Source organism: Besnoitia besnoiti, chromosome I, assembly GCF_002563875.1.
Source record: "Besnoitia besnoiti strain Bb-Ger1 chromosome I, whole genome shotgun sequence".
Classification (NCBI taxonomy): domain Eukaryota; phylum Apicomplexa; class Conoidasida; order Eucoccidiorida; family Sarcocystidae; genus Besnoitia; species Besnoitia besnoiti.
In genome coordinates, this window is record NC_042356.1 from 5,491,718 (window position 1) to 5,516,329 (window position 24,612).

The 24,612-nt window shown below is 55.7% G+C and overlaps 5 protein-coding genes across 5 annotated transcripts; 3 read left to right on the plus strand and 2 right to left on the minus strand.

The window, feature by feature from the left end:
- Positions 1-2,875: 2,875 nt before the first annotated feature.
- BESB_007810 (microneme protein MIC2) lies at positions 2,876-5,613 on the plus strand (the record flags this gene model as incomplete). The annotated part of the gene is made up of 3 exons (XM_029359535.1): positions 2,876-4,619; positions 4,962-5,316; positions 5,475-5,613. The coding sequence occupies 3 exons, from the start codon at positions 2,876-2,878 to the stop codon at positions 5,611-5,613; spliced, it is 2,238 nt and encodes a 745-aa protein (XP_029222448.1).
- Positions 5,614-7,371: 1,758 nt separating this feature from the next.
- On the minus strand, positions 7,372-10,294 carry BESB_007820 (2-oxoglutarate/malate translocase OMT; the record flags this gene model as incomplete). The annotated part of the gene is made up of 5 exons (XM_029359536.1): positions 7,372-7,579; positions 8,075-8,216; positions 8,689-8,833; positions 9,272-9,463; positions 9,962-10,294. The coding sequence occupies 5 exons, from the start codon at positions 10,292-10,294 to the stop codon at positions 7,372-7,374; spliced, it is 1,020 nt and encodes a 339-aa protein (XP_029222449.1).
- Positions 10,295-12,642: 2,348 nt separating this feature from the next.
- On the plus strand, positions 12,643-15,844 carry BESB_007830 (ThiF family protein; the record flags this gene model as incomplete). The annotated part of the gene is made up of 4 exons (XM_029359537.1): positions 12,643-13,644; positions 13,772-14,014; positions 14,390-14,838; positions 15,226-15,844. The coding sequence occupies 4 exons, from the start codon at positions 12,643-12,645 to the stop codon at positions 15,842-15,844; spliced, it is 2,313 nt and encodes a 770-aa protein (XP_029222450.1).
- Positions 15,845-17,591: 1,747 nt separating this feature from the next.
- Positions 17,592-21,287, plus strand: BESB_007840 (uncharacterized protein; the record flags this gene model as incomplete). Its single annotated transcript, XM_029359538.1, has 4 exons — positions 17,592-18,183; positions 18,807-18,869; positions 19,340-19,471; positions 19,930-21,287. 4 exons carry the CDS (start codon positions 17,592-17,594, stop codon positions 21,285-21,287), a joined length of 2,145 nt encoding a protein of 714 aa, XP_029222451.1.
- Positions 21,288-21,980: 693 nt separating this feature from the next.
- Positions 21,981-23,252, minus strand: BESB_007850 (uncharacterized protein; the record flags this gene model as incomplete). The annotated part of the gene is made up of 3 exons (XM_029359539.1): positions 21,981-22,129; positions 22,530-22,590; positions 23,205-23,252. 3 exons carry the CDS (start codon positions 23,250-23,252, stop codon positions 21,981-21,983), a joined length of 258 nt encoding a protein of 85 aa, XP_029222452.1.
- Between the last annotated feature and the right edge of the window lie 1,360 nt (positions 23,253-24,612).

Below are 24,612 nucleotides of genomic sequence, written 5' to 3' on the forward strand. Positions count from 1 at the left end.
GATTGAAACCAGAAAATGAACGACGAGTTCACAAAAACTTCGGGCCTTCGAGAGCGCGCGACGTCGTCGTCGTGACGTCACCCCCCTGAGCAAATAAGGACGATCTGCTGTTGCCAATAAAACGATTGGCGACACGGAGCATCAGCAGCTTGACGAAGCTGCACAGAGGAAAACCACACACAAAACAGCCGTGCTGTGGAGCAGGCCAGCCGGTGTCTCGCTCTCAGTCAGTCACCGGTCTTTCGTTTGACTGTGTATATCAAACCCGCGGCGGCGGACCAACGCGAGCGCCACGTCGCCCCCCGAAATAAGGGCATTTACAGACGGACGGTGCTGAGCCTCAAACTAACGGGAAAAAAAAGGCTCGTAAGTGCGGAACACCCGGAGCAACCTCATGCAAAGTGGCATTGCCACAGCTGAGACACAACTGCTAACGTGAAGCGGCAGAGCAGCGGCGACTGTATTCCGGGAGGGCGTGCCAAGCATAAACAGAGAGGAACTCGCCACATCTGTGCGCATCTCCGCAAACAACAGCCATCCCCTACTGCGTCCAGCCCACGGCCGTAACCCCCTGCGGATACCGGCCTTTCGCTACCAGCATCCACCGAGACTCCCCCCCTCTCGAAGAAAATGAATTCATTCACAGCTACGCGGACAGCACGCTTGTTCCTGTGGGTCCACGCAGAAACCACGTGCTGCAACTGTCTACGCACTCGGAACAAGGCACCGGCCACATCGCCGACAACTATACACACACAACTCGTGGACGCGGCACGAGAGCATCGCCTCCGTAACCTACTGGGATACGACATAATTTGGTCAACACCACACTCGAAAATGGCATACGCTAAGCTTCCTTTTTCGGCAAAGCTGCTGTAAGCATTGCGTACCACCGTATAGTAGAAGTGGTTAGATTGCGAACCAACAAAGGCTACTACGGCCACGCTAGCCAGTAAACGTTGGCATCTGCGGCGAGTCGAAAAAGTCGCTGGAAAAGAACTTCTCGACCTAAAGCAGACCAAGAAATTGCAAGACCCAACTTCCCGAAAAGAGGAAGAGAGATGTGGAAGCAAGGCAAGTCTTAACAACAAAGAAAAGCCCCACGCGGCCTGCGAACAACAGCTGCGCCTGCAGCTGTCTACGAAACGAAAAGAGGCAGGGTCCTTAACACACTATTTTGGCTGTTTGAAGAGTAGTGCGAGCTGCGCCTTGAGCAACGCTTACCACTGCAATAAGAGTGAACGTGCGGCTAAGGACCCGCTCGAAACCTGTCGCTCGCAACGGTTCCGAACCCGAACCGCCGTAGTATTTTTTCAGCATGCAGCGGCGCCGCTCCCAAGAAATGCGTTCGGCACATTGCAGTTCACACAACGCAGAGCTCACCACCGGAGTTTCGGGAAGCATGAGAGTGGCCATCCGCATCGAAGGCCGCTGGACTTTGTTTTAGTCACCACGAAAATTCAGGGAGCAAGGCGTATCGCGGCGGGCACCCCCCAAGAGAGTGCTGCCACCATCTCACCGCCACCTGCGCCTGCGTCCAAAGGGACACAGTTGCCGCGCGCAGCGCACCTGGGAAAGTTAGCGCGAGGCGGGACGACCCGCGCGTCTACCCGCGGATCCCCTGTCCGCACGGTGACGCTGTTTCCAGCCGCACGGTGACGCTGTTTCCAGCCGCACGGTGACGCTGTTTCCAGCCGCACGGTGACGTGAGAACGGAAGAAGTATAAAGGAGGCCTAGTAGCAGCACGGTTCCCGGGTGACGCCGGAACGGTAGGAGGGGGTCAGGCTAAAGAGATTCTCTGCTGCGTGGGGCCGGCGGGAGCGGGGGCAATCGCGACGCGCTGCATCCGCTCACGGGTGGCTGGGTAGCTGGTCGGTCCGGACGGCGTTGGGGTCGTAACTGAATCGATGCAGGGGGTCAAGCGGACACAGCACAGAGACGTGACTGTGCGGTGGAATACTCTTCTCGAGAGCGGCAGCTCGAGATGGCTAGGTTGGCTGGCGGAAAACGAAGCTCCGGCGTCCACCCAACGGAGGTGTTATCCGCGCTCCCCCGTTCCGGCGCTCTGGAAGAGGTGCCCGTCTCTTAGTCTCTATCATTACTGTATTCAACGCAGCATAGTAAGTTTTTGCGGATGCGTCCGCCTAGACTTTATAGAGAATCGACCCGGCTCTACTTACCGCAACGGGGTCTAGTTTTTATCTATTTCTAAGCAGTTGTGAGCGGAATCCCGACGCGGGGATATCCATACCATTTGTGCCGGTGTACGGATCCGGCGTCACCCCGAGAACCGTTTTGTCACGCTAGTGTGCCGTGGAGACTGAAGATGGCACGCTCGTGGCGAGGTGTGACAGAGTCCCGGCGGCCTTTTGGCGCTAGAGCCTTAGGGCTCAGGAGCGTCGTCAGCGCGATTCTGCTTTCATCCCTCGTCTGCAGCGCCATGAGCTCCCCGACTAATGTCCGTGGTAAGATTTTTTCGGTGGTTCTCGACGTGTACGCCATTTCCGTATCATCAGAGGAGTGCTCGTTTTGAGACGTGTATTTTCTTCGCGGGCGCCTCCCTCGTTCACGTACATCTTTGTCGTAGCGTCGCCGTTTGGTGCTGCGTTGCGAGGCAAGCCTGAGGGCCGCGGAGCTGTGGTGCTTTTTGTCAAAGTGCATGACTGAGAGGGTGCGACTGGTTGTACCACAGGCGACGCTGCGTAGGATGGGGATGTGGCGGTTGTCACCTTGACTTGCCTTGTCTCGCGCATGTTTTTGCCGAAGTGCTCACGTGTCGTATGACCCCGGAGTGTGTATCACAGTCGCGTTTGTGGCAAAGGCCCCCCGGGACCCATGTGCTGTTTGGAGTTAGCTCTTCGCCGTTCATGGTCTATGGCCGCCACCAGACGACTCAGGTCGCTGGCTGTAAAATGTCAGCTGTCGGAGCTCAGTTTGAAGGTCGCTCGATTGCATGTCGCTGGAGTGCAGTCATGTTGGGCTTCTTGTGTATCTGTGGTTTGTGTAGGGACGTCGCAGGATCAGCTTGCCTCTTTTGTTGAGGGAGCGGCGCTCAGCAAGGCCGGACCGAACCAGCAGTGTACACGGGTGATGGACTTAGTTCTCCTCATTGACGACTCGGCAAGTATTAGCAAACAGAACTTTGAAGCGGTTCGCAAATTCGTTGTAGACTTCTTGAAATTGGTTCCGATCTCTGAGGAAGAGGTCCACGCTTCTTTGGTGACTTTCTCACACACGACAGTCGATGTGTTTACATTCAAGAACCCAGAAGGAACCAACCAGGAGCTGGCGGTCAATGCTATGCAAAACCTCAAGCACCGTCGCGGATTCAGTACATCAACTGATGAGGGTATTGACCGCGTGGGTGTTATTTTCACTGAATCCTCCTTCGGCGCGCGAGCGGGTGTGCCTAAGGTGCTTGTGCTCATGACTGATGGCGAGTCCAACTCGTATAGCGACACCAAGATCGCTGCAGACAAAATCCGGACGCAAGGTGTGTCGGTTTTTGTCGTGGGTGTCGGAGCTGCGTACCCGGCAGAGTGTCGCGCCGTCGTGGGCTGCGACAGCGAGGGAGCGTGCCCGCAGTTTATTCAGTCCAACTGGTCAGGCCTGGTCAACACGGTTGAGTCCATTATGGCCGTAGTGTGCAAGAGGTTGCCGAAGGACGCAGAATGCTCGGAGTGGAGCGAGTGGTCGACCTGTACGGCCACTTGCGGTCCAGGCACGCGCGAAAGAAGGCGCAAACAGCTGGCCGAACCCGTGGAAGGTAGTGCGCCATGCCCTACGTGTTCTCCGTTGAAGGGGAAGACTTGCGAAGAGCTGGGAGGTCTCCGTCTAAGCGAAGGCTGCAATTTGCTGGAGTGCCCGGTGGATGCGGGCTGCGGCGAGTGGGGCGAGTGGACCGCATGGGCCGCGTCCTGCGGGCATGCGATCCGCAGCCGCAAGCGCGTCGGCTACAACACCCCCCCGCCCAGAGGCACTGGCGTGCTGTGCGAACAGAAGCAACCTCCTGTGCCAAGCGAAGAAAGCGAGGAAAAGGACTTTGGACCGTGCCCTGTCAACCAGGTTCCTGGCGACTGGACAGACTGGTCTGTCTGCACCGCGACTTGCGGGGGTGGAACTCGCCATAGAACCCGTTCCGGAACCCCTCAGGTTGGTGAGCTGTACGGGGGACAGACTCTTGAGGAGCAAGGCTTCGAAGTGCGTCAGGAAGAAAAGTGCGGTGAGTCTGCTTGCCCGGTTGATGCAACGTGCGGTGAGCTAGGTGAATGGTCAGTGTGTTCCAGGTCGTGCGGAGGCGGGACGTCAGTCAGGAGACGTGATCCGTGGGAGAACAACCAACAGCACGGAGGAAAATCATGCGATCAGCAATTCCCAGAAGGCCGCGAGCAGCAGAAGGAATGCAACCTAGAGCCTTGCCCAGTCGACGAAGTCGCCGGAGAGTGGCTCGATTGGAGCACGTGTTCTGTGTCCTGCGGGCAAGGAACCATGACCCGCAAAAGAGGTCCGAGCCCCGTAAAGGCACAGTTTGGTGGCAAAACGATTGCTCAGCAGAACGAAACCTCGTCGGAACAAATTCTTATGGAGGAGCAGGAAGACTGCGTTCCCTTCCCTTGCGGTAAGCGAAGCTAAGATTGGACACCGGAGTGTCACGGTACGCCAAAGTACGACAACAGCACCGCGCGACTGTGACACTAGGCACCACACACACGGTAGCAGGAGGTGAGACGAACTTATCTCTGCGGCCTCATAAAACTTGAAGTTGCTCGGTAGTTACGGACTGGTTTGCGTGCGACCTTCCTCGACGTGAGTTAGAACATGCAACCACAGTGATAGACCGATGCACTCCAGCGTAGGCTTGAGTACCGACGACGTGGTTAGGTTACACCCCAGGTGGACTTGCGTTGCCGACTGCAGCGCAGCAACTATGTGCTGAAGTTTTTGCTTGCGTGGTCTCCAGGCCCGTGCGCGTACGAGTTCGGCCCGTGGACCGAGTGCGAGGGAACGTGCGCAGGTGGGGGTACGAGAGTGCGTCACACAGCGGTGCGCTTTGATTATCCGGACGAGAAGTGCAGCGCGACCACCGCAGAGCTGGAGTCTTGTGTCCCGAAGGGCTGCGAGGCAGAAGGCGGAGCGGCTCCAGTTCCTGGAGAAGGCGCGCACGACGAATCTGCGAGCAGCGGAGCTGGCGAGAACACAACTAACACCAATGAGAAGGCGGAAGAGGATGGCGTGCCGGCGGCCGCAATCGCAGGTGGTGTGGTTGGCGGTGTGCTGTTGCTCGCAGCTGCGGGAGGAGGCGCGTATTACATGACGTAAGGCCGTCAGATTGCTTCGGCTTGCTTTAGTCAGTCATCCGACAATTCGTTCACTGAGCCAGTATCTGCGTCTTTCTGCGACGGGTGAACGAGCGTTTGTAGCTCTGTCGACGTGGCCATAGTAGTTTTATGATGCTGTCTGTGTTGGTGTGCAGGGGTTCGGCTGCAAGCGGGGCAGCGGGTGCCAGCGCCAGTCCGGATGTATCAGGCGAGCACCAGGTCCGCGAGGTGGAGCAAGAAGAAAGGGAGGCCGTGATCAATGTCGACGAGGACGGCGACATGTGGTCAGCGTAGTGTCATTTTGGACTCTCCCAGGCAAACAAGAGGGCATCGGCCGTGAAGGCCGGCTTCGTGACCCTGCTACAACCGACGGCTTTGCTAAGTGTGACGACCAGCGAGAGGCAGAAGGCGGGAAAACCGACTGTTTTATTACGAACTCGGTGTACACGTACACCTGAGGGACGATATTCAACGTGTGGTGTTGAAGGCACGCTTTTTTTCAAGCTTGCTCGCGTGCAAGTCGCTCTAGTATTATACACCGGGCGTGCCGGGTGCACAGATGCTAGGAGGGGGTGGCTTGTCCACAAACACAACACGTCGGGGTCCGGAAGGGTTTTCTGGCAAACACATGAATAGGACATAGAAGGGGTGACACTTCCCATGAAATGAAGCTTTCGAACTACTGTGTGACAGGAAATTGTCCAATTTAGTGGCAGAAATTTCGGGGATCCTGTCAACCCAGTTTTTGATGCTCACTTATAACTTTTTTAGAACACACTGTTCGTGCAACTAATACGGCAGGGCAGGAAGTCCGAGTGTGGAATTCGGGAAGATAGCGCCGCGTGCGGGGTCTGAGAAACGCCAGTCCTACTACATACGTTGTGATGGCGTGCTGTATAGGCAAACGCTAGTACATGCATTCTCAGCATGGTTTGTACTGTTTCTCGCCCCAGGGGCTGCTCTCCTTTGCAGGCAAACGATCTGCCGGATGGGAGAGTGGCAAACGAAGCGTGAAGTTGCCAACCGTTGGACGCCGCTCGTGAATGACATGATGTATAAATTTGGAAACGACGTTCGTAGCGCGTCTGTTCCCCAAGTGCCTGACGAACCTAGTTGAGCCATGCCTGTTCATGCAGGCGAAGACGACGCGCACCGGATCTGCCGGTTTTGAACACCCCTAGCGATGCGTGTACCCCCCCTCCCCCGAGAACTACTCTTAGGCTGGAATTGGCGAGCGTGTTTGGAAAATTGGAGGAAAAGCGAGTTCACTCAGCGTATTCGTGTGCAGTCCGGATTAATATATGGAGCAAAGCACGTTAGCACGACCGTACCGAGTTGAAGACAACTGATTTTCATGGCCACGCCCCTTCCGCGCAGTAGGATGCCTTAGGGCTTGTGGCAGTCCGTTGACAGCGGGTGTAAGCCCATGAACTGCTGCCCTGAGTCTGTGTGGAGAAGCCGTCCGCATCGCGTGTCTTGAGATGCAGCAGTTGTGAGCGCTGCTGCATTGGTGTACCGGTACCGCGTATAGCAGCGGAAGACACGACACGCACGCTGAAGTCGTTTAGTTGGGTTATGGGATGTCACGCTATCGCTGTGGCAAAATACTATCTCTGTTGCGCGCCGGTGCTTTCCATGCACATGTGTGTCGCCGTCCCTAGCGTGCAGCGGACAAACCGCCGCAGCAGAGTGGTCAGCATCTATGTTTCACTAAATCTTGTAGATTTTCCTCAACTAGTTAGCGGTGTACACGCCCGTCGTGTTTCGTTAGTAATTTGGGATCCACACATCCTCGATTCGCACATGACATTCAGTTTCTTGGCCAGCTGCGCGGAGCGCCGGGCACGGAGTTTCGTCGGATCCCGACCGCTGCGACGCGACTGCGTCACCGTGTCACCGCCGGCGCAATAATCAACCCTGTCTGCACAAATGGTTTTCCTACGCGCCGTAATAAAAGGCTCTGACACGCTGCCGCTCTATGGCATGCCGACGCAAGGTCTCTCCAACGGCAAACAAACCAACCTTCCGCCGGGTAACTCCACAGTTTGGCCCTCAGTTAGAATACCTGTTCCACGTCTTGTTCAGGTATTCCATGGAGATGAGGGTGATCATCGCATGCGGAGCAATTCGAACGTAGTAAGTCGAGTAGCCCGAGTAGAGGCACATGATTCCTTCACGCCGGGTGATCTTGACAACGGCATCCCAGAAGTTCGCATACGGCAACTTGCCGGTTACCGGATCGGGGCGCATTTTCTGCATCCTGTAACCGAACGAAAAGACGGCAAGGAAAAATCTCTTCTTCCACCGGAGTAGCTAATCACGATACGCAAACTCGAGAGCCATGTGTTCACAAGATAACCTATTACGCTTTCAAGCGGTATGTGTCGCCGCAGTCGCGTTTGACAGGCGTGCCGCTGCAAACTGTCATACGATGAAACAATACTGCGCCGGTCTAACCAACGCTGTCTAAAAGAGGGTTAAGCGCCCAGTCGAGCTTCGTCTACGCCTACACACCAGCTGGTACAGGGTCGCTGCGCCCGTTGCCACTGCCAAGAGCTTCACTCCAGTTATGGGGATTCGTACGAACACGTGAAAGCCCGCTGAAGGTCTCTCTAATTCGCATCAGCGCCGCTGCTGCGGTCCAAGGAGAGTCTCCGACCTTGAATTCTACTGGCTCATGCACGTAATTCCGCTGGCTGTACCGACGATGTAAAACCCATAACTACTCTCCTACTCCGTGGTGATGGCGGCATACCTTGTTTTGATGAAGTCGAACGGCAGGGAGAAAGTCACCGCAAAGAAACCTGAAATGGCGCTCGCTCCAAGCGTTGTCGCCCAGCCTTTTCCAAACGACGGCTCCAGAAGCTCCTTCGCTTGATCGTTAGACGCCAGCATCCCTGCGGAGTTTGGGCACAGAACGGATTCCATCAGTGAAAACGCGGCGCCGACCAGCGGCCTGCTGATTCTGCGGTCGCAGTGTCTCCGATAAAGGAAATCGAAACCGCTCACGACGGGTTCCCAAGATGTCATGGTCTGCTTCAGTGCACTAGCTTCGTGAAGGTGCCTAGAAAACAGGCCCTCCTAATTTCTCCCGAGAAACATACCCGTCTCAAGCTTATATCATCTACAGGGATCTGCTGAACACTGGCACGTGCCTAGGCCCTCGCAGTCCGATGATTCCACCCGCGAATGAGTTGCAAAGCACCAATTTCATTCCACCCGCTGGCCCCAGCGCCGCGTGCTGTCACGCGCGCCGACATCACTCTCATAAATTCGACATTTTTCCTCACATGGTGCAGGGCGGGATGCCCGCGCTGTAACCTCTGGCTTCAACAGCCAAGAAGGGATCTCAATCTACGCGTGGCTTACCCATATTCAGAGCCATAGCGCGGAGAACTGTCGGAGTGCTCCCCCGCCAAAGACCGAAGAGGCCTTCCTCTTTGACGATGCGGGTCATGGCGTTCAAAACTCCAGTGTAGTTCCGGCGTTGCTCTGGGGGAAGTGTCGCATCCGCCTACGGCGACAGGCCCGAAAGCTCACATGACAAGCGCCCTCTCCACGGCTGAGGAAACGTTTGTTACATTACGTCATGAACCCCTAACCGCGAAAAGCAACATCCGTGATACAATTGTTTTGGCTGTCGCGCAGAACCGACAATCGAAAGAGCCAACGAATCTCCTCCCAGGGGATACCCAGTCGCGTCATGCAACGCAAGCTTCTCGCGTATGCAGACTTGTGCCGATGGGAAGCAAAAGGCGTGTGTCAACCGGGCTCGTCACTCATCCGTAAGTGCACCCTTCATAAAACAGTCTCCTCGCCGCTAACTGGTTTTACACGATTCGTGGCTTCCCTCGCCAAACAAAAACACACACACACACAAACACACGATCGAGCGGTCTCGCTCCGCTGCCCGCCATCTTTCTGGCTTCGGGAGGCGAGGGCAACTCCTTACCTGAAGGCGAATGAGGGCGAGATCCGCCGGGTTGCCGAAGAAGCTACCCAAGCCGCCTGCAGCAAGGCCGGCAACAGCTTTCTTCCAGAGGGGCAGGGGAGGAGCGACGCCGTTCTTGTCCTTCGGGGCCCTGTGCCGCATCTCATCACTGATGATGCGGAAAAGACCTAGGCGAGCCGTGCTGTACGTCAACTGAAGAAGAAACGAAGCGCATGTCGCAGGCAGCACTCAGATGTGCATGAAGCCCGCTCTCACACGCAGTGTGCTGTCGCGCACAGCTCAGGCGTGCGGCGGCGGCGCCGGAGTGATCCCGGCGCATTACAGTCTCGCGGCAGCGCACTGCCCTCGGCCTTCCCCCTCTCACGGATGCTCAACCAATCATCCCGACGCTTCTGGGCAACTATCGCATCGATAAGTCACATGCGGACTTCTCCCTGCGCAGACGAACTGTTTGCCAAGCTCGCAAAGCGCTGGCCGCCATCTCAACTGAGGGCTGTGCGTCGCCGGCCTCCGCGCATCAAAGCGCGCCACGCGCCTGGCAAACTTAAGAAAATCTGGAAGGCTGGGAACGGCATGATTCGCTAAAAAACCGCCACGCCCTTTCCCCATTGGACAGGCCCCGCGCGTGTCACTGTGGCACACTCAAGTCTCTCTCGAGAAGCACGCAAACCCAGCGTTCACGTGGCGAACCTGGCGGATAATTCCAGCGTCAAGACCTTTGTAGAGGCCTTTGAATCCCTCGTTGTTGATGATGTTTCTGAAGATGGTGAAAGGGTTCGTCGAGCCGCCAGCCTCTCCTGCAAGCTGAATCCGCACTTTGATCATATCGATAGGCTGGATACACGTCGTCGCAATGCACCCTGAAAGCCCGCCGACGGCGAACGGCTGCACACGCTTCATTAGCGTGTCAGGCTTCTTGGCAGCAGCCACCGGTTGCGACGGAGGGGCTGCTGATGCTCCTGGTACAGGAGCTGCGGAGGAAGTGGCTGCTTCCAGGGAGTTCGGCGAAGAAGTGGACGCCATTGTGCCCCCTCAGCAGAGTTCCTGAATCAAGATCGCGACCACTGGAGATGACTAGTTGCTCTTCAGCGTTCCGCGCAGAAATGCGCGCTGTGCATACACACCACACCGACAGTGAAGCCAGCAGAACGAGATGCGCCACGCAGACATCCAAAACAACTTTGTGAAGTGTGTGAGCGCATTCGACAGCACTTCTCAACACCGCTATGCTGATGTTTGCAAGCAGCAGGGACCGGCCGCCTAAAAAACTCCGGACACAGGCGTCACACCCAGGGACGCGACTGACTCGCTCGTTTGCTGTGTTTCGAGAGCAGCAGCCGTCTCAACGCTCGGAACGCAACGAAACGGTTCTTCGAGAAAAAATCAGAAGGCAGGTCTCCTCACAGAGTTCCTAGCCGAAAAGCAGCGTCATGAAACGGAACTGACAGGAGCGAGATATCCACGGTTGATTCCCTGTCGTGGCGTGGAGAAGACGCGTGTCGTTTATGCGGCGGGAATTGCCGTAAAAGAACTGCCCGAAAACGAGAGGGCAGGGAGACTTGTACAGAAGAAGGATGTGAGCTAGACTCCCGTAGTACGCTCAGCCTTCGTGCGTCTGCTGAAAACGAAGAACTGACGTGGGTTCATGCCTAAGCACGGCTACTCTTGTCCCTACGCGCACCCGGTCTGCAGCGCGATTTTCGCACGGGCCTGCGTATCACCGCTCTCGTCCGCGGTTCAACACACGCGCCTTCCCAAGCAGATCAATAAGCAAGCAGAGACGCTTTTCGGAATACGACGCGAAACCCGGCGTGTAAGATGGGGATCTGCTGTTCAAGTCCTTCTGGAAAGGGAGATAGGACAGCACGCCATCCGCCAGAAAAAACCCACGACCGCAAAACGAGACACCGTCGTTGAAAGCGGTAGTCAGCGGTAGTGTGTAGCACGAGTCTCTCCGGGGCTGCTCGCTTGAGCCTCCCATCAAGCCTGTCTCCGCGTGAGATGCATTCGGATGTGGCATATGTATCGTTGTTATCCAAGCACAGCCAAGCAGTGGACTTTCTGTCTGCAACCATGGTGCACCTTCGCCATGCCTAGGCATATCTGATGTCCTCACCGTCTCCGCCCGCTCAACTCACCTGCCGCGCTCTATCGTGAACCCTCTGCATGCACAGCATGTCACGCCTTATTTTGCTGCTGTTACCTCAAGAAATGCGTTGGCAAAACCATACGTTGCGCTAGAGACGGTTTTCTTCATACACACAGACTCAGCAGAGTCAAGCTCCGCGATGCGTGGTGACCGGGTCATTCCGCGACAGTGCCGTAGGACACGTGAGGGCGACGACGCTGCCGAAATGTGGTGGTAATTAGGACTCAGAATCTCCGCCTAAGGTGCATGGTCATGATTTGCCTGCCTTGTCCGTTTCGTGAGACATGCTTTGAATGTTGTTGGAGGCTTGCTCGCTGAGTCGCGACATTTTGATGAGTTGCACATGCCCCTGGTCACCAGACCAGCTCGAGAAACTGAGTCGAGCCCAGTGAGTCTTTCGATCGCCGTTTCTTCCTTAGCAGTTTTTCTCAGTCCGCGCTTCTCGTCACCCTCTCCGATTTTCCTTCCGCTGTGCAGTCTACACAACCCCGTTGCGATTCAGCGTAGCAGTCTCTCGACCAAACAGGAATACGTAACGGCCTGCAGCGCTGGCCCTCACCGGTGCGATACGCTTGCAAACACCAGAACTCTGAGGTCGCTCACCCAGCAGCAACCCCCCGCAGGCGCCTTGGGGCATGTCTAGCCTGCCTTGTGCACGTCCGTCTTCATTTCAGTTCGCCTCGACAATGTGCTGTTGCCGCTTTAGGATTGTCTCAGAAGGTCGCTTCCGCAGGTAGAGTTGCTGGGGGAGGGGGCCCTGGCTACGTCCACTGATTTTACCGCGTGCCTGCGTGCCAGGCAGCAGAGAGTTAGGCGGACAAGTTGGAGAGGCTCCCAAGTGAGGAAGGTACGCAGACTAGAAAAGGCAGCGAGGCAGGGCAGAGCGATTAGAGATGTTCTTCCGAAGGCGCACCCGCTACTTGGAGATCGTGAAGCAGCGACCAACTGTGGGCGACGAGATACCCTGTGGGTGCAGCAGCTGAATTCACAGCTGGTACCCTGACTAGTGACTAATAGCTACCGCCTTTTGCGCGACTCTGAACCGAAGAGACATACCCTCTGGGCCTGCACACGCTGTCGTTTTCGAACAAAGACTCGCCACCGCGTCCACATCTCCGTGTGAACATGCTGCTTGGGGTCTTTTAATCCTTTTGGTCGGTGTTGGTGCCGAGCGGTGTGTACTTCCCTGTCGGCAGGTGTATGGGAGCCAGCGCTGAGCGAGATGGAGCGAGGTGGCGGCGATCTCTCTCATCAAGGCGGAGGCCCTTCCTGCATGCCCTCGGGGGCCTCCGTGGATCGCTATGACCGTCAGATCCGGATATGGGGAGAGCACGGTCAGAGTGAACTCGGGCATGCTTCAGTTCTCGTGTTGGGGTCTTCCGCGACGGCTGGCGAGGTGTTGAAGAATCTCGTTTTGCCTGGAATCAGGCGGTTCGTGGTTGTCGACGACGCGGAGGTGATGCTCTCCGATCTACGAAACATGGCCTTGAACCCCGCGGACGTTGGTCAGTCGCGGGCGGCGTGTCTGGTCCGCGAACTTCGGCAACTCAACCCCGAAGCCGAGGGCACCGCAGTCCACATGAATCCGCTCACCTATGTGGCGGCGTGCGAGGCCGCCCTGGACAGAGGTGACTGTCCTGCCAACGTGCGGAGAACCCCGCTGACGTCTGAGAGGCGCTCGAGCGATGCCACGCATGCAGGCAACCCTGAGGACGCGAATACCGGCTTACGCCAGCCGTCCTGCTTTTCCCTCGTTATCGCGTGCCAGCAGTCCCTGGATCTCCTCCTTCGACTCAGTGAAGTGTGTGGGCTCGAGTCTCTTCAACACACACGCCCTCCCTCGGCATCGCGGCAGCCGTCTGACTTGAGCAGCAGCAACGGGGGCGTAGCGACCCGCTCTGACAGTCCCGAAGCGCCGCCTTCAACCTCGAAAGGACATCCCTCGCCGGGGGGCCGACAACGCAGCGGAGACAACGGCGTCTGCCTGCGCCGCGTAGGCGCTGTGCCGCTTATCACGGTCACAACCCTCGGCATGCTTGGCGTCGTCCGCGTCGCTGCGGGCGAGCGCTGCCTCGTAGAGAGAAAGGCGCAAAGCGACGGACGGATAGATTTGCGGCTCTTCGATCCTTTCCCCGAGCTGTACGAGTTTGCCATGGAATATGACCTCGACAGGTTGGATGACCTTGCTCACGCCCAGGTGCCTTTTGTCGTCATCCTGATTCAGGTGAGAAGAACGAATTGTCGCCGTGCCGCGAACGCACATGTGCTGCTAGGGCTGTTTTTCGAACCGAGTAGCATCATAGGCTGCATGGAGTGCTCAACTCCCGGCGACTGTCCTGGTGCTGCCACAGGCTCTCAGTCGGTATCGCCGAAACTTCCAAGGCGCGACGACGGGCTACTCGCGTTCAGCGTCCTGCCACCCTCAACCTTCGGAACCGCCGTCGCCGACGCCGCTGCCTCCGGAGGCACGCGGCGAGCTCGAGAACATCATTCAAGGGATGCGGAGGCATCCGGACGAGGCCAACTTCGACGAGGCGCTGGCAAACATCTACAGGGTTCTTAAGCTGTACAGCGTGTCTGCAGACACGATTGAGGTAGGGCGTTTAGGCGCCCGGAAGAGGCACGGCTGCGTGCGCACTCTTGAAGAGATGGCTCTTTGTGACAGCCCTCATCCAGTCGAACGAGCGGCAGCTAGCGATCCGCAGTCCTCTCAACGTGCAGAATGGGGCAGTTCTTTGTGGTGTTTCTAGACCTTCAAAATTAATTTGTATGACTAAGTAGAACTACAGCACCATCTCGCGTACCAAGCAGCCTTGCCGTCCGGCAGCTGTTTTTCAGCGAGGCCAAGAAGGCTCGCGGTCCAGTTCAGAAATGGCTGTCGAATTGCCTGGCTAAAACAAAACGATCGCACTTCGAGAGAGAGCGTTTCGATCCGAACGCTGCTCGCTGCCTGTCTGACTGTGAAACAGGTGATTGAACAGGCGTCTTCTTCCCTGTTTCGGCCCGCCACAAACGTCGCTTTTTGGAACATGGCCCGGGGACTAGCCGCGTTCTACCGCGCGTGTCGAAAACTCCCTGTGCAGGGCACGCTTCCCGATATGACAAGCGACACCTTGAGTTTCATCCGCCTTCAGCAGATCTATGCAAAGCGAGCAGAGGGAGACTGCAACGCCATCAGGGCTAGCGTCTCCATGCTGCAGGGAGACAGCTTCGGTTCAGACGCAGATGGCGAGCCCCTGTCCCTCTCTGAGCGCCCAAACTCGCGCAAGGCGCTGTCGCCTCGCAGACATGACTCACGAGAAGCTGCTGATGGCTCTGTAGACCCGGGTTTGTCCCGCGCACCGTCAGACAACAGCTGTCCCTCTCTTGGCGATGTCGAGAAATTCTGTCGCAACGCTCACGACCTCAAAGTCATACGGTAAGCGGAGCCGCTGGCACTACTGCGCCAAATGGCAGATTTCTGTTCAACTCGCTCTGGGGCCGGAGTTGCAGACTGCACCGCAACATTCGCGTTTTACAGTGCGTGCCCGGGGTAGAATCTCGGTGCCATCCTAGGCGATACCGGTGCTAACGGCACACACAGATGGAGGCAAAACGTGCGATGGAGAAACACGATGTGAGGCTCTCACGTCGCTCTGTTTTGTATTGTTTTCGCTCCGATCTATTGAGGAGACAGAGCTGACAGTAGAAATGAGGCGTACTCTTGGTCGCTCGCAGTCGCTAAACCTTGCCGTGCAGCATTCATCGTGCGGGCTGAGGACAGACGGGGCCGGCGACGCTTCGCATGTATGCATTTTGCGCACAGATATCGTTCACTTGGAGAGGAATTCAACCCGTCCACCGTGAATAGAGACGTTTTCGAGGAGGCGACCGCAGCGTTGGTCACGCGCGACGATGATGAGGGCGTACCGCTTCTTCCGTGGTATGTGGCACTCTGGGCTTGCCATCGATTCGCCGCCCGTCATGACGTCTTTCCAGGTGTACGGCCAGTTGGGTGGTTCGACTCAAATTCAGACGGCTATTCGTGTTCCGGGCAGCAAAGAGGCTCCGTCACTGCCGGAAGCGGTGATGAGTCACGCGGTGCTATGTGGCATCGACGAGGAGAAGACGCAGAAAGCCACTCGATAGCTTCACACCCGGAGAGAAGCTCCGCGGCGTCCCCCATTGACTCAGATGTCGACTGCCTGAAGCGGGAAGTGGGCACTCTGCTTTCAGAAATCAACGTAGCTGATTTCGCCGTGGATGACAAAATAATACGGCAGATGGTCGCTTTTGGCGGATCCGAACAGCACACGACTGCTGCGATTGTCGGGGGCGTAGCCGCGCAAGAGGCTGTCAAGCTTATCTGTAACCAGTTTGAGCCGATCAACAACACCTTCATTTGGAACGGAATCGAGCGCAAAGCGGAGGTTCTTGAACTGTAAACCTCGTAGTTAGGACTGTCTATACATATTTGAGGTGCCTGTCGCTGCGGTCGGCGTGAGACGAGTTGCATGTTGATGGTTGTCTGCTGGAGTGGCCGTTGCCATCCAGGAAGTTGCAGGTAAGTTGGGCGAACGACCAGACAATTCCGTCATTCGCCGTTAGAGCTCGTCCATTTGTGAGCTTACCAAGTACTTGCCTGCGCGAGTAACGCCCGAACTCCGTGTCGAACACGCTTCTCACATTGGACTCCACGTAGTTATGGCACTTGCATCGCCCACACTGAATCGAGCAGGACTGGCCAAGACTCCTTGCAACAATGCAGCAGCTTCAGTGACAGTCCTGTCGCAGTCCCAGCCCGCGGCTGTTGGTGCCCTATGTAGAACGCACACTATTGTAGTCAACAACACCCGTGTCACGCATGTCTACACTGGCGTATTGTAACTATGTGGAAACCTGGCTGGCCTGTGGAAGGCAGTGGGGCACCTGTTTGAGTTCGAGGCACTGGGGGCGGGCACATGGCACGTGATGAAAAAGATTTCGGTTGGTGCCTCTACGATGGAGGGCTGACTGGCATTTTTTTCCACAGTTGTGCACGCCAGATGGGTGTCCGAATTTGGAATTAGCCTTTGTGCCAATTAATTGTTCGTTATGTCTACGGAAAAAGGAAGTTCAGTTGCTTTTTGTCAGTCGTCGCCCAACGCGGGGTCACCTGCCACGCCGTCCTTGGTCAAGCGGCACAGCGACACGGAAACGCGAGTCGGACGCTCCCGTGGAACTTTTATGCGCTGGATGGACGGGGTGCTCAGGCAGACTAATGCGTCGCGTCACCTGCTGTCATCGGATTCGTCACCTGCTGTCACCGGATTTATTATTCATGTCACACGCGGTAAAACTCGTTGTAGCAGACCAGAGAGCAGGCATTTTCCCTCTCTGCATGCAAGCAACTTGAGGGCATGCGGCAGTCGCCTGCGAGCGTCTCATCGTCTCACTCCTCGCGAAGCTGTCAGGAAGGAGTAAGCGCGCTTCATCAACTCGAAGCAACTCTGGCTGTATCCACTTGAAAATGATCGCATGCATACACTTTCAGAATTTAGTTCTCATCGCTTAACGAAAATGTGTGGCACATAAGACCCTTGCTTGTGTGCATTACATTTTCCTAGTCTCGGGCTTGGTGCGGCGCACAACTCTCACGCGCGCCTCGGTAGGTAGCAGAAAATTGGCCTTTCCGTACACCTCTAAATGAATTATTTCCTGCTCGGTCCCCGTCATTGTCACACGACTTTCAATTGCCGAAACTGGTGGGACAGAGCTCAGAGAATCCCTCTGTCCTCTCACTGTGAAATGAGGCTTCGGTGAGCCGCCCACGTAACCGACTGAGCTTTTACAGCTACGGCAGACACGTTGAGCTCGAGCCACTGTTGGAATGTGCACCTTGTTCCTTTACGACTGATGTCACTTTTTCTTCTGTGTTTAATGGCCAAGTTACTGAGGTTTCGCCGTAAGCAGTAGCATCAGCTTCCAATGTGTTCGGAGCTTATTTAGTCCGCTGGTAATGTAATCGTCGTTCCGTACGCGGGCGCGAGGCTAACAAGAAGCAGCGGGCTGGGGGAAGATAGTTAGATCGATAGCACAGCTCCGCGCAGGAGAATAGAATGAAGCCAAACTCGCAGGGCACCGTGCCTGGTGAGGTACAGAGTTGTCGAAGTCGCGCAACAGTGACCTGTAACAATCGCTTCACTAGCCAGCATGTGGACTACCCGGGCTGCCGTTGAGGTGGCCGCTTCTGCTGCTGCTTCTGAACCGTCGTTTACCGAACTCTGCGGAAAGGACTCAGCGAAGGCTGTGCCTCAACATTCAGAGCAGCAGCCACTTCCGAGGAAGGGCGAGAAGTCGCAGGAATGTGGGCATCGAACAGCGGGCCTGCAGCAAGATGGCTATTCGAGGGAGCGCACCGCTTTTACTCAGAATCTGTCTGGCTCAGCTTCATCAGCGAGAGCAAGGGAAGCTGAGGACTCGATGGAATTCGACTCAGATACACAGAATTCTGTCATTGACTTTCTGAGACTGAAAGAGATGCTCGACGTGCAACGGCAAGGACGACCGGAAAGGGAAACCGCATGCTGTGACCATCATGACGGAGATGGTGGTCGTGTCATTTTCCCAGAACCACACAGTGTGCTGAAAGGACGCCAGGAAAGTGGAGAGAAACTATTCGTGAACATATGCGTGCATTCTCAGATAGAGCCCTGGCACTATAAGTATCTTCTGTCGGAGGACGTTGAGCACGAGGCTGACCAAGATGCACAGGGGGTTCGTATCCCTCTTAGTGTCGGCGAACGTAAGTGGAACTAAGCGGAAAAGCAAAGGCTCCGGAAATCTAGTGTATACTGTATACAATAGCGCAGCAAAGGCAGCAAGAGACGGTAATGCCTTGCTGTCAGAAAAGCGGCCTTGAGAAATCACTACAGACGAGGTGTCGCTGGCACCGTCACTGGCCGCCCTCCATACATGGAGAGCCCCCCCCCCCCCCCCCCGCAGCGATTGAGTGGTGCTACCTAGTGGAGTTTCGCTCAAAAAAAGAGCTGGAGAGCGAATTTATTGCGGGCGTTTCACAATAATATGTGAATACACTTACATGACGCAGCATCGCAGTGCGCGGAGTTGATAGCTACAACGAGAGAGCGCATACCCTGCCTCAACAGTCTCCATGGAAACGTGACTACTAAACGTAATAACGTCTTCTTGGAGCACTCACCCGCCGGGTTTGTGAACAGAAAAGACTGCAGCTATGAGAAGGGCGGTTTGCCTTGCAATTCGGCAATGTAGCCACAGCGAGGGTTCCTCGGACACTGAATATCCTGTGTGGGAAGGCCAAGTGCACCGTTTTCATAAATGGTTGAACACTGCGGCGAAGCTGGTGCGCCTCACCCCGGGAAACCTCCCTGCGATGCTTACGTTCAGGTACTGAGTGTACCGACAAAGAAGGCCAATTCTGCGTTTCGTTCGACCTCATCTTCAATCCAGGTGCAGCGCGAAACCTGTCCCACCCGTCCGGAGAGTGTAGCACCGGGTCTGTACCTAAACGGCAGTATCGCAGCAAGCGCCGCAGGCCCAGCACAGGACGATAGACGAAATGCACAGTCCCCTGGTGTCCCGACATGCTTCCTGTAGACGACCGTGCAGATCTGTTCATCTCGAGGGATGAGGGTGATGGTGTAGCCTCCCCAACGACGCGCAGGGCAGCATCGGCCTTGCTTCACTTCTTACTGAGGTGATCAAGTGTCCCGATCCATGCGCAACGTGCCTGCGTTTGAAGGTAACAAAGAAGAGGAAACATCGAACGTATCCTTGCCCGCCTGACGGACGTGCGCTACCATGACGCCCCTCAAACCGTGTCCTAATACACCATGTTCGTGAAGCATACCTACGAAGAAACCGTCGAGGGATCATGGTCACCGTGAACGCCTCTTTCTGTCGTGCCTTTTCCTCTTCAGGCACTGTTCAAGAGTGTTTCAGAGAGCCGAGGCTGAAGCAGCTACTTGCCGAGTTCTCTCTAGCAGCCGTCAGCCATAAGTATGGGTTGACGCTTCGCAAGGAATTCTCCTTCCCGAAACTCCGATACAAGGGTGAGCTGCGCGTAGGATTCACATACAGTCTAGTGCTGCTGCTGCTAAATGCCCGGCTTTCAGAACGAAGAGTGAGTGCCCACGCAAAAGGCGGCACCACTGAGTCAAACGTACAACATAGCCACGACCAGCCCTGTGAAAAAAATCCGTCAGACGTATCACGATTTGACATGGTTCCAGATTGTCCCGCCACAGACAAATTATAGTGGATAATGCTCTTCCATTGAAATTGGTCATGAGGGCGTGTCGCGCAAACGTCGCGCGGCCAAAGCGTATGCTGCCGCAGAGTTGTAACCTTCGTTCAGACTCCACAACACCTGTCACAGCAACTGCCACAGTGAATGGTTGATGCCCATGTACCGTTTTACCGTTGCTGTCGACAAAACTGAGGCTTTGAAGCGCATACAAGGCCGGCAATACCCAGAGAATGCAACTGGTCGTTTCCACATTCCATACAGGACGACTTCCGCCTCCTCCACAGCGGGTCAAAGCCACTGCGAATGCAAACATTCAAGAAATACCCACGAATTCAACAGCAGGGAAAACGAGTTCCGGGTCACCTCCTGGTGAAGGGGTGGTAGCTGAATGCCCAGTGCCTAAGAGCGGCGCCTTCGCAGTAAATGAGGCAAATATTCCTCAGTTCGACGCTTGGTTCGCTCCGCCTTCAGTGGTCGCTCAGTTCGTTCAGACTCAATTCGCGGTGCCCGCTGTTAGTAGCAACCGGGCACACACACGAACTCCGTCCGACATCTTTTTCGACATCTGGAGAGCCAAATATGTCAACGAACAAGGTGCGGATGACTCTGGCAGCTGTCTTAACGCCTTTGACTTCGATCGCATAACTGAGGAAACTCCCGGTCGAGATGAAAGCGGAAGAGGCCGCTTGCCGCAGACCTCGCTGGGGCAGGAGTCAAGAAATTACCCGGACAGGGATGCATGCCTACCATTCAAAAAGGCATTTCTGCTTTCTGCGGAAGAACAGATGCGTCACCAGATAGAAACGGGTACCGTATCGATCGACCGCTCCAGGCTGCAGGGGTACGTATTTCTCTTGCAGCTTGAGTTGTGTTCGCCACATTGTAAGGATGCCCTTAGCACATTCCGCGCTTCCCCATCCGTGAGCCCTGCCGCGCTTGCACGGTCGTCTTTCGCTTCTAAAGAGGGGGGAAAGCGGGCGCTTCGTGCACAGCCCTGCTGCCTTGATCCCGACGCACCCCCTGTGGTAAGGGTTACTGACAGCCATCTCCTTGTTACGTGGCGTCCCCCGGACAATACACTTGAGCGAGCAAGCCGGCGAGAACCGCGCCGGCACCACGCCCCGGGTAAGAACGCCAAAGGGCACGACCAACCTAAGGAGTCGGCGGCGGCCGCCCAACTCAGCAGCCATCAGTTCCTTTTCCGCTTTGCGTTCCCGTTCTGCTCTCTATTCGCCAAAGCTGCAATCTCTACTGACCCGGTCCCCCTTTTGACTGTCATCGTACCAACGGATGTAGAGGCGGCCGGTAGTCTAGAGTCCTGCCTCTCGTTACTTCCCAACGCAGCGGCTTCTCATCACTGCTCGACTGCAGGTTCAGTCGAGATCCCGGCTGGGCAAGCCTCGAAGACATCTCCTGAGCCATGCCTGCAGACTGCTGCCAATGCAACAAGCAGCCCAGGCGATTCTTGTGAACGTCTCAATTTACAGTCGGCCTTCGGACGTGACACCGGTGACCTGCCTGCTACTACGAACAGCTCTGCTGACCCTGGATCTGACACGGACGCTCTGCGGTGGACACAGGGTGCCTTTACGAACGAGTACCTAGATGCGGTGTTCTAATGGCGTGATGACCGAATTCTCTGGCTTCACAGAACGCAAGAAAGAACTCACTGCTAGCACGGCATCGGCGGGCTCAGGTTACATCAGCCTCTGCCAACACTGCAGCAGCAGCTGCTGCTGCTCGCTGAATTCGATGCCGAGTCAACCAGTGTTTTACACTCGTGCGGCAAGACGTGTTAGTCTTTTGAATGACATCACCGTGGTGACGGCGTCGACTCTCAGCGGGAGAGCACAGCGAAGAGAGAGCGGCGCGTACCCATTGTAGAGAACACGTAAGAACCTTCACTCTTCCCCGGGCGGGGTAAGGTTTTTCAGGCATTCCGAGAAAACATGCTACTGTACCATGATGTAAGCGTCTGTGGCGCAGAAGCACTCTTCCTGCGCGGCTGCGACCGCTGCCTCGTCTGATATTCCACCACCTCAAATATCAAAGTCTCACGTGCGCCGGAGCATTATGAACCAGGACCGTATTCACGGTGGTGCTGTCAGGGACATTCAAAGGAAGAAAGAAGAACAAAACAACAATGTCGTTTCATCGAAGCTGAAATCTTCGCTGAGAACACCAGTTCACTGTCTCGATATCTCTGTCCACCGCAGTCTTGTCTTCCCCCTCGGAAAAGAAGTCTTCGTACAACTTGATACACGACGGAACCGACGTATGCATCTATAGGGTAATAGAGGACTATGGCGGTTTCAGAGTCGGTCAGCACCGGGGCGCCGATCAGATCTGTCTGTGTTTTGCACCAAGTCCCCCGCTCTCATATTGATGAAATGGTGGGCTTCTTCCCACCGTTGGGCACAGTTCCATATGCATTCTTTTTCCGAGTTGCTCAGTCGGCTTTCTGCACCACAGGCGAAGAAAATACAGAACCAGGAGGCTCTATAGCATGACGCCGACTCCATGCATTTACAACCCCAGCACACGGTGCCTGCAGCGCCCAATAGAGCATACGCCGTGGCCTAGCTCCGCTCGGTTAAGGAACCGTAGCCGTTTTCTAGCAACAGCAGGCATTCATCAAATAGTCTCGCTCGACGCACTCCCAGGCGCAAAGAATATTTCCTGGGGCAAAGCAAAACGTGCGAAACGTGAGCTGGACTGCAGAAGAGCTGCTGCCATAACCCTGGTGGCGGCAAATGCTTGTAAACATATTCGCATAACCTCCCACGCGGAAACACCTCCAGTCGAGAAGCAGCCGTGAGCCACTAACCGATTCATGGCACCTGACATTCGCTGACACTTACTGACGGCTTCGATGCATCGAGAGAAACACATGCCTGCCGTTTTGAATTCTCGGAGTCGATCCTTAGGCAAGCACGCACAGCACACGCTCAAGCCTCCACGTTTCCCTACGGAATTGTTGAAAAAACTCTTCTTTGCCGACATCGCAGACGAATATACATGCAGGGTGAATCAATGTAGCGTCCACCTCCTTTCATGGAGACAAACAGCATTGATTGGCGGCACTCGCGCATACCAATCACAGTAGCTATTATGCTGCATGCACGGATGAAGATGTACTTCCTGACTCCGCTTCGAGGCATAAGCGTTCGTGCTCCAGTGATCAGAGTATGAGCTTTCGAAAAACAACTTACGTCGATCCCAGAGGACTCATAGACCGACAACTAAGTGGGTACTACTCTGCGCCTGACAAGCGTGGGTCGCCCCCCAATCGAGCTAGCGTATGACGGGCGCGGTTCCAACCTCGTGCTGCAACTTTTGCCTGCCCACCCCTATTTGCTGGCACCCTCTGTCGGAGTATGTATGATTGGGCCTGCCTCCATTCCAAGTGCTGCAAGTTTAGTATCACTCTACGCCTGTTTGCCGGTCAAGTTGCCCATGAAAAAATTACACCTTTGGCAAGACACCGGGGCCAAGGGTCACTCTCGAGATAAAGGGCGTCTCAGACTTTGACCTACTGCCACAGCGGCGGTCTCGAGAAGCTTCTTTCTCCCGAGTTGGTCCATTTCTGTATGATGCTGAGACACGGCTTTCCCAAAGTCCACCTCCGTTTGCTAGTGACTCTGTCCGCTCGCGCTAGGGGGCGGAATGCCTCAAACCCAGCGACCACGAAGATAAGCGTGCTGATTCAGAGCGAAAACCGCATACAGGAGACTGCGAATCGCGGCGCAGTGCAGACCGGGAGGTCGGGCGCGGAGAAAAAATCCGCGACAGAGAGCCCGCAAGAGACTGAAAGCCAGAGAAGCTGCAGGATCTTTCCGTGCGCACGAAGACAATTATGCGTAGAAGCACACCAGACACTGGACTGCTTTGCGCATACCGCCAATTCTTGCAGCAGAGCTGGTCACTGTCTGTCGAATGCGCCTAGCGCGACCCCTGTCGAGCTGATCAAACAGGCAATAGGCGCGAGGGAGGGAGCATCTCAGAAGCACTGACGAACAAAGTAGGTCTCATAGTTCCGTTACAGGTGGAGCACATCTACCCTTTCCTCCGGGACTGCAGTCTAGCTGATCATGCCCACTTTTTCTCCCTGTGAGGCAGGCGGCTGTCGCAGCACTCGTGAGAGGCTCGCTGCTGAAAAGAGGCCACTCTGGCGCGTGAGGAGAAAACCCATTGAAAATCTCGATCAGAAAAGAGAAGAGCCCTTCGCGAGCACTACGTGCGCACTGAGATGAGCGTGCACAACGAGAAGAACTAGACACTATGAAAGGGAGGCGACATCTAAGGGAACTATCACTTCTTTGAGAATGCCGTTAGCAAATCGGGCAGACCGTAGGCATCCCACATCAGGAAACCTGCGACCATGTGTAGAGAGATGCATATCTCGACACCGGCGATTAAAATAGAAGATCTCGCTGCTTTGAAGAGAAAAATGCGTATGCAGCAAACAAAGAAATGCCGAGCTGCAAAGTAGCAAGTGACCGGTATCGAGAAGCGGGGCATGTACGCGTGGATCGTCGATTGACCGTGACGACTCTTCGGCTGCGCTTCTGCTTGTCGCATGCACCAGAAAAGCATCTACGTACAGCTCCCTCTGACTGTGGAATGCGAATACGGCGGACTGCGGTTTCATTTTCGTAACTGAAAAGTGGTACGATGGAAGGAGGAATGATGGGAGGAGACAGGGTGAGCCTCCGAATTCTGCACGCGGCAAAAGGACATGTGCCCGACGAGACATGCAAGCGTTGTCGAGTGTGCAACGAGATCGGCGACAATGGCACAGACATCACTCCTTTGAACAAAGAGCGCAGCTTCGTCCAGCACAACAAATTTTAGAAAGTGGAAACGACGGTTCGCCCGTGTGTGGTCGGTCTTTTAAGCGGCGGAATTTGGTACTCCGCTGCGCCTCGGTGAGCACTCTACGAG